This window comes from Branchiostoma lanceolatum, chromosome 16, assembly GCF_035083965.1.
Source record: "Branchiostoma lanceolatum isolate klBraLanc5 chromosome 16, klBraLanc5.hap2, whole genome shotgun sequence".
Lineage (NCBI taxonomy): Eukaryota > Metazoa > Chordata > Leptocardii > Amphioxiformes > Branchiostomatidae > Branchiostoma > Branchiostoma lanceolatum.
The window spans coordinates 14,869,117-14,878,528 of NC_089737.1; the positions used below are offsets into that span (position 1 = coordinate 14,869,117).

Here is a 9,412-nt window from a genome sequence, read left to right on the forward strand (position 1 = left end):
GACAGGAAAAACGGGATCCGGAACCTCATATCCGTAAGAATCCGGACGGATACGGGGGCCGTATTGTACTTAAATAACTCAAATTTACCTGAATTAACTAGCATGTTCAAGTGGTATACCACATCAGGGTACCACTTGAACATGCAGGTTATAATGTGAATAAATGTTAGTTATTTCAGTACAATACGGCCTCGTATCTGTCCGGATTCTTACGGATATGAGGTTCCGGATCCCGTTTTTCCTGTCTATTTCGTGCAGTGGAATCGGATTATAGTAGAGAACACACCGTACTGACATAGTTTTGCTGTAACTCTACAATGCTAGAACGATGTAATGATAGTGTACTTCTGTGACTGATACAGTGATACATTTGACATGTGTTATAACAACTTAAGTCGTTGAAGAGATTCATGAGTCACTTGTGATTACAGTCGCTAGAATATTCTTCAATTAGTGACTTCAAAAAGGTAACAAAACACGTACCTCGCGAGACTAGATCACTCCGTGGACGTCGAAACTTAGAGGTACGTGTTTTGTTACCTTTTAAAAGTCACTGATTGAAGAATATTCTAGTAACTGTTATCACACATTAAGGCTCCTTTTTACGGTTTCTTAATTTCCTTCTTACGAAGATAGTACGTGTATCTGATTTCCGGTCGGATCATTCCCTGGCACATACGGTCGTTGGTCGCCTCTTTCTTGAGCACAAAACCCTTAATGTCTACTCCTGGCGGCTTCCACACCTTATAGTCCTTCTTCTTTCCATCCTTAGTGTCTTCCTCAAGACACGTATCTTCCAGTTCCTTATTTCTAAGTCTCAAGAAAGCGGCTTCTTCTTTGATGTTTCCTCTGAAGTCGTGGATTTTCTTCCACAGTGTCTTGTTGAAGTGGTCGTACAACATGGCGTCCGCGCGGTTCCACGCGAGAACCTTCGGGACCATGTCACTGGTCACGTCATTCACGGACCACTCGCTGCGGGCGTTGACCTTGAACGCTGTGACGTCATCGGTGTCCCAACAGAGAAGATCTCTTAATAGAACCATCGATTCGTGGAAATACTCGGCGATCACCACGAAGTGGAATATCTTGTCTAGGTGACGTATCGCTCGCCATACGTCATCGTCTGTTTGAAGGTCATCCGAGTTCCAGCCAAGGTCAAAGAACATGGGGTTCCTCACGTGGTGGTTCACGCCCCTCTTCTTGATTTTTTTGCTGGTGAATTTTTCAGGGGAATCTAGGAAGGTTTTGAATGGGTTGGGCCCCGTGATGTTGTAAGTTCTGTCCAAGCGGAAATATGTAAATGTGGACTCGTACATGGTCACGGGGTCTCGAAGGACTGTGACGTAGATGGTGTCGTTTGGCATGAGTTCCCGGATGTTGGTGTAGTCAAATCTCGTGTGATGACATAGAATGTCATACTCCATGGACTTTGCGGCAGCACTTTGTTCTTGTAAGACAGATTTTCGGTTAAACGGTGAGGGGTACGATAAATAGTGACCCGATTTCGGTAAAACGAACGTCAGATTATAGCTGTCTCCATACCGGAAGAGGATGTTCTGAATGGAAGAACTTCCGGTCTTGTGAGTCTTTGCCAGGACGACGTGTTTCCGGCGACGACACTTCCGGCTGGCTCGCCGGGTCCTGTGCAGGTCAGGGTTCACCGGTTGTAGGGAGCTGGACGCTTTGTCGAACCTCTCCTCGTGTGGGACTGACCTGTAGACAATAGGAATATAATTCACAGGTTTAAACATTCAACTCATAACGAGTAAAAACTGTGACGTCACAAATTTTTGGTCGAGTACTACTGTATGTTAATCACACACCACTACCAGTGGACTAGCACCCTGCTGTAGTGATTGCACAAAAGTTTTGTGACCAAGGGCTACTGAAACGGAGATTGGCGCTGCCCTATGCACCATCGGTGCGGGAAGGAAGTTTGACTTTTTGACTACTGTATGGCCTCCGTCAGGCCTGATGACTCTCCAACTTGTGACACGTGACCCTACGGACACGTGACGTCAGTAATGATTGGGTTAGAGGTGTCTGAAAGTCTATATCACCCCCCGCCCCGGTTAGTGATGGTTGATCAGCTTTCTTCCTAACAATATCTTGGTAAGAAGAAAAGCGATATACGCTAGCATACACAGTTATTTCACTAGGTTGCTATGTTGCAATTCTAATGAGATAAAAAACTTAAAAACGTTCAAAAGTGGATACAAGGATGTTAGTATCTCCACATTGAAATCCATTTCAAGAAAAATGTGATTTGAGATTCCAACGAGCGGATCAGTGGTCTAGATTGGAATATTAGATATTCTTTTTACACAACCGGTAATTCAGGTTGGTTCCATGTAATAACCAGATATTCAGCACCAAGGGCAGGACCGTTACCGTCAATGACGAAATTGTATGTTATTTATAATCCCTAGTGCTTGTCGTTCTGAAGATATTTAGAAAAAAAAAATGTACTTTTTACTTGGCAATGACGGAATAAGTTAGAAGGAAAAGTTTTGTGATTTGACCGACGTACTGACTTTTGGTAATTACCATTTATATGTACTATGTTTATAGATCAGAACTTAAATGATGTAATTTGTATATCTTTGCAACATATTGTCTGACCATCATGGCCTCAATGGAAACTGAATGGCCGATTCAAGCTTCTCATATCAAATAAAGGAAGGTTTACAAAAAAATAGTGGGCTTCGAAAAATACCGCTGGAAAACCAGATGTAATAAAAGGACAAAAACACGGCAGCAAATGTCTGTGCCATATTCTTCATCAAAGAAGCGAAACCATCCATTACATGCTAATGAATTACTTCCTGTAGTTTCCTACTCTCCTGAGGCCTATTATTCCGCTGGGAGACCGCGATTGGAAATTAAAAACTTGTAAAGGTACGTACTCAGAGGAAATCTCGTTTGTAGGCCAATTGACCTTTTGTAAAAGTCAAACTAATTTGTGTTATATCCTGGTTTTATATTAGGACTATCCCAACGTAAACATGGTACAGGGAGAGGTCTGATACGTTTTCGTTTTTAAAATCCCAAACGCACGCGCACACACACACACAAACACACAAACACACACACACACACACACACATATATATATATATATACATACACCCGCCTCCACATACACACACGCGCGCACACACATTCACAGAAGTACACACACACACACACACATACATACGCGCATGTGTGTATTTGTCTGTGTGTATGTGGAGGCGGGTGTGTGTCTGTGTGTGCGTGTGTGTGGCTTCGTGTATCTATGTTTATTGTCGACGCACTTCTAGATCCATTTAACGATGGAGAATTATAAGAAATGTGCACGGAAATGTTTAAAACCACCCCTTCACGAGGCTCAGAAGTGGACCAACCCATAAGACCAATTTGATGGTAAAGAAAGACGACCCGTCTCTTTGTACTCACGGTCCAATCAGTCAGTAATAACAACGGTAATGAAACATGCTCATCACTGCTCCTCGCGCGCTTAACTACCAATTTATGTCTGCTAGTGATTAAAGTATCAATCTACATTGTTCCTGTTCCAATTAAAACCGTGTCCGAAAAGGCAACGGCAACTTTTAATGAGTTACGGATGAAGTAATTAGGATGATGTATTGAATTCCAAAGTCATTCTGTTCAACAAACTGTCCAAAGTTAATCATCATTGACCTTACACCACACCGCAACCAACACAACTTTTCTACTGTCTTCGATCTACGGAAATATTGCCACGACTATGTTCATTATACCTTCTACAGATACTGTGCTAGTTTTTTTGTGTGCATTATGCCTTTGTCATAGCAAACAGAGATACGCTGCCACTCGGATTGCTTTGGATGAATTATTGCCAGGAGAAGTAAAAAATGAACTTCACTCTAGACATGATAAATACGACAATGAAAAATAATGTGTTCATGATGCTAGAGCCATATATATTTGTATCGCCTTTGCACAAATTTTTACTTATCGTCATATCTTCATATCTTCATATCCACCATATGCATGATGCTATGGCACTCTCAAAAGGCGATTTACCGCTTTTTCCGTCATACTTGTCACGCCACAGAGGAAGAATTGAACACTTCCATGATTTCTTAGATAGCTGCTAGAAAACTTCTGCGTCTTTCTTCTGACTTTTTTTCTCCAAACACCATCTGTCTTCAAGTTGTAATATGAGTGGCCCAGTGCAGGCATTGATACACATGTCTGTCACTTTCTCTGGTCGTCACACGACGCCACGTCAAGATCTCGTATTATCTAGATTATGAAAACCTTTAGTACCAATTTTCCTCTCCATAGAGTCACCTCATGATAGTAACATATTCACGATATTTTATCTTATTCTAAAGCCCTGATGAATCGGTTGAAGTAGCTGAGCAGTTTTTGAATGCACCTCCACAAATTAAACTTGAATCACTTTCAAAATTAGTATAATGGCATCTAGTTACTAATATCAGCCGTGTTACTATGGAGCACGAGGATAATTTTCAAAATTTCTAAGACCAATGAGAAATGTTGCGGCCACTTAGCTCTAACTTGTTCCGAGTGACATTTGTCTTGTAATATGGCCGGTCCTGAGCGGGCATTGATACACATTTCCGCCAGAGTTAATGACCGTAACTCGTCATGACGGATTACTCCTGTCATACTGAATGTCTTCCGCCGCCACACATCAATGAGTCCACTTATCATCAGACCTTATTGAAGGAGCTTGCAAGCTGACTTGTGGAGATAGTTCTGTCGGAGCCGTCCCGGCGAATGCTGCAGGATCCTTTGAACTGGTTTCTTTAGGAGGTTATATCGGGTAATGGTCCCATAAGGCATACGCTAGGCAGAGGCATGACAAGCCTTAGGTTGGGTTGAGCTAATAAAAAGAGTATCGGAATGGCCTTAATTAAAACTAGGTAAGTAGGTAGAATCTTCCGATATAATTCCCTCATGGTAGATACATGTGATTCCGCCACCTTTAAAAGATACGTTTAAACAGACCTCCAACCCAACGTCCCCCAGTATAGTGCACCCCTTTACCTCCAAACTGTGCCTGTGGGGGGGGGGGGATTCAATCACGTCTGTTTTATGCTGTGACGAACACATTGGGACATTGGCCACCGTTGAAAGGATTTCTTTTGTTGGTTGCGTCGAATAATGACGACCGTTAAGATCGGTAGGCAGCGGTACGTATAAGGGTCTCTTTGGATTGAATGAAGCATTAACCTTTTCTTCATTAAAAGTATATTATAGCACCTATAGAAGCTGTCGTATTAGTTAAACTGTTTTAGAAAAATCCATTCGCACTTTCTGGCAACAAAGTGTGAACCGCAGCCATTTTAGGCAGGTAAGCAGAAAAAGGGGATTTGAACCCTGTAACTTATTATCCAGAAGCAGATTTGCTGACAGCTTGACCACGTACGCTAGGGTTAAGTTGATGATGAATGCAGATATATCAAAGTTCTTTCCGATATGGCCGTTGATTCAGATCAGTACTTACAGATCTGTAAAGAACCAATAAACCTGCAAAACATATTTTTATTTTATGAAACAATCTGTATGACCAACGGGATTTGAACCCTGTAAGTTCTTATTCAGAAGCAGGCTTGCTGACAGCTTGCCCATGTACATTCCGTACATGTACGTTAAAATTAAAGATGAATACAGACAGCGTTCTACATGTATTTGGTCTATCTTGTTTAGAATGCCTGTGGAGCGACACGCAAAAACAGCGCTCAAATGGAAACCCGACAAAGGGAAAAGAAAACGGGGAAGACCCAAACTCACATGGAGGCACATGCTTCAGAAGGACCTTGACGAACTGGGGGATTACCTTGCAAGGAGCAGAAGACATGGCCGAAAATCGCACAGAATGGAGGATGCTTGCTGCCCGATGTGCCACTTGGCACGGGAGGATCTAAGTCTAAGTAAGTCTATCTGGTCTGGCGTTTGTATCAGATCAGTGCCAACAGATCTCTAAATAACCAATTAACCATTAAAATTTCTTGACATACTTCAATTTTCCACAGGAAACAACAACAGTGAGAACCAAACGGAATTTTGAGTTCTGATCTAGAAGCAACTCGCTTATAGCGGTTGATTCTGGTCAGAGCACAAAGATCTCTACAGAACCTATCAACCTTCTTCACATTACTTTCATCATATAGAATCTGAGACTTGAACGCTATAAGTTCTTATTCAGAAGCAGGCTTACTGACAGCTTGACCACCACGTACACTATCGTACGGTTCATGATTAATGCAGATAACGTTCCGTCTGGTCTGGCAGTTGATTCGGGTCAGAACCTCGAGATCCCTCAAAGAGCCACCGGGGAAATCTACAGGAGAGAAGGCGCGTGAAATGTGAAGGACGAGTGGTATTTTCTCCAGACCCTTTTCTTATGAAGATTCTTCACCTTTAAACTTAAGGTTTCCAATCTAGGTCTGGAAAAGTAATAAAGATTGTTGTGGATTGATAAGAATAACAACCACCAATTTACACTATGTATTTGCTCGGGACATTTTTCTCATGACGGTTTTTCATCTTTAAAGTACTAGGTTTTCAATCTATTCCTGGTATTAACTGGAATATGGCACGGAAGATTGAAGGTGACCACCCCTCGATTTACACAGTGTATTTTCTCTTGACAATTTTCTTATGAAGGTTATTCACCTTTAAAGTAGGTTTCCAATCTAGCCCTGGTATTAACTGGGATATGGCTCGGAAGAGTGAAGATGACCAGCTCTCGATACACACAATGTATTTTCTCTTGAAATTTTACTTATGATGGTTTTCACCTCTAAAGTAGGTTTTCAATTTGGCCCAGGAATTTACTGGGAATCGGTAAGTAGCGTTGGTGGTGGTGTAAATGTGTATGATGCAGAGAGTGAAGATTGTATTGGATTGAGAACAATACCAACTCTCACTGGACGAAAACAGCTCTTTTAGCACTCTTAAAGCATGCTTAAAGAATCCGTTTTGGCACTCTTTACGTCACTTTACGTAATACTTACGCGGGCTTAAATGTTATATTTACGCTATCTTTAGGTATGTGCTTAAACGTGCTTAGTGGGACCATTTAAGCAACCGTTTAAGCAATGTAAACTTAGCTTAAATCTTAACTTTTACGCTACGATTAAGCATCGTAATCTTTACTTAAATCTAGAGACATACGCCGCATTTAAGCCTCCGTAAACCGTACGTAGTGGCACTCATTTAAGCGATGTTTAAGCACGGTAAAATCAGCTTAAAACCAATTTTTTGGTCGTCGTAAATCTGTTGTAAAAATCTATTTTTAAGCTTTATTTAAGCTCAGTTAAGTTCCCTTTAATTCTGTTGTGTGTGCTACATGTATGTGTCTGTGCTTGGGTCTTTAATGTTCAGCATTTCAGGTATCATTTCAATTTGTGTATTTTATTCCAACGCCAGCTGCTGAGTCAGTCCTATTTTAGCTCCGTCTTCAGCTTCTAGGTCTCCAGGTCCACTCAACACGCCTCTGTTTTATCTTGAGATCTGCATTCCTCACTCAGCCCTCATCCCTTCAAAAGTCTCAGGCCCCGTAGCCCTCTTCAGAAGGGTGGGAGGGGGGTTGTAATGGGCAACGACGTAGTTTCCTTCGGGCATACCATCCCAGCAGCCAGCTCTTTCGCCTGTCCCTGGGCACCGCCTGCCTTCCGAGTTGACAAAACCACCGCTATTCCTTGATATACAGTTGTAAGTCCCGCTATAAGGGGGGGGGGGGGAACATCCAAATCCATGCAGCATTAGAGTCCACTCGCCGAGGTATTCCTTATTGCTGGCTGGGTTCAGGAAGTTGTAGTAAAGACTATTTTCAACTGATCGCGCAGTTTTCCTCAGTCTGGTTTTAGAATCATGGCGAAGCACACTCGGGTTCCGTCAAACTGTCCGTCCCCGAGTGAGTAAGACGATAACGCTGCAGCAAGAACATACAGGTCCATACACTACCAAGCTTGGCCACCAAATGAGAAATTAAATTTGAATTTCCAACGGAAAAAGAATTTGAATATCGGCATGAGTGTTGATTGGTTCAATTCGCGAGTAGTGTGTATTTGTGACCATGATTTGCATAGCTAGCAGACACTGTAACAATGGCCTTTTTTATATCTATTGTTATTCGGAGACGGTCTTCCTGGGCATTTCAACAATTGGACAATGGATGTTTCTACAGTCCAAAAAAGGTTTAAATTGTTTATCAGTAATCGTCCACGTATAGCTTGAAAACAAACTTGCCAGAAATTGTCGTTTTGCTATCATCTAGAAAAATAAAACAGCGTAAAGTCAGACACAAAGACGGACTTTCAAATTAACCAATTGCCGACTGTAAAATGTTGTTCAGACTTGCCAAAACAACGCCGCATTTCAAAATCTTTAGACGAATATCCTGTGTTCGGATGCAGGGGAAATCAAGTGAGACGCTTTTTTGCACGAAATTTGATAGCTTTTAGTTTAGGGTATTTATTACAGAGCAGATAGAATGGTTATAAGAGCACGGGAACTCTTCACTGCACAAAATAGGCTCTTTAAGCACTCTTAAAGCATGCTTAAGTATTCCGTTTTGGCACTCTTAAAGTCATTTAACGTAATAATTACGCGGGCTTAAATGTTATAACTGAAAACTATTGCAAGCGGCAAGTGCACACGGCTCGCGGGAAAAAGTGCTTGCGTTTAAACCTTTCAAAGTACACCAGAATTAGCAGAAAGATTGTCTAGACCTGCAGAAATAATACTGAGGTTTTTTTAAAGTGTGGTGTGTTACATTTGTCGACTAAACTGTTGTTTACTTTGGCCGAAACAAGGAACGACACCGCCTCATTTTCAAATCCTTTAGTATGCATGCTGTGCGCGTTCAGAGGAACCTTTGTGCGATACTTGTACACAATTCGATGGTTGCTTGTTCCTATCTCGAGTTAAATAAACCACACACGCTTTACCAGATTGGCAATGTTAAGACAAAATGAATGTTACGTTAGGATATAAGACTCAGGTTTAGGGTTTTAACAAAGCGGGCGCAATGTTTGTAAGAACACGGGAACTGTTGGTGCAAGAAGTTTGTCTCACTGAAAATAAGCGGTGATCGAGTGCACACGGCTCGCAGGAAAAAGTGCTTGCGTTTAAACCTTTCAAAGTACACCAGGGAGACCTTGAAAAATAACCCGTAGTATACTGAGGTTTTTGAAAGTTTAATGTGTTAGATTTGTGGAGTAAATTGTTCACATTTGCCAAAACAACACCGCCGCATTTTCAAACGCGTTGGTATGCACGCTGTGCACGTTCAGAGGAACTTTTGTGCGATAGTTGTACACAATTTGATGGTTGCTTGTTCCTATCTTGAGTTAAATAAATCACACACGCTTAACCAAATTGGCAATGTTAAAACAAAATAAATGTA

General features: G+C 41.7%; 1 protein-coding gene across 1 annotated transcript; it reads right to left on the bottom strand.

The window, feature by feature from the left end:
• Positions 1 to 507: 507 nt before the first annotated feature.
• On the bottom strand, positions 508 to 1,798 carry LOC136422263 (galactosylceramide sulfotransferase-like). Its single transcript, XM_066409915.1, has one exon. The coding sequence runs from the start codon at positions 1,749 to 1,751 to the stop codon at positions 603 to 605; it is 1,149 nt and encodes a 382-aa protein (XP_066266012.1). The 5' UTR covers positions 1,752 to 1,798; the 3' UTR covers positions 508 to 602.
• Positions 1,799 to 9,412: the final 7,614 nt, after the last annotated feature.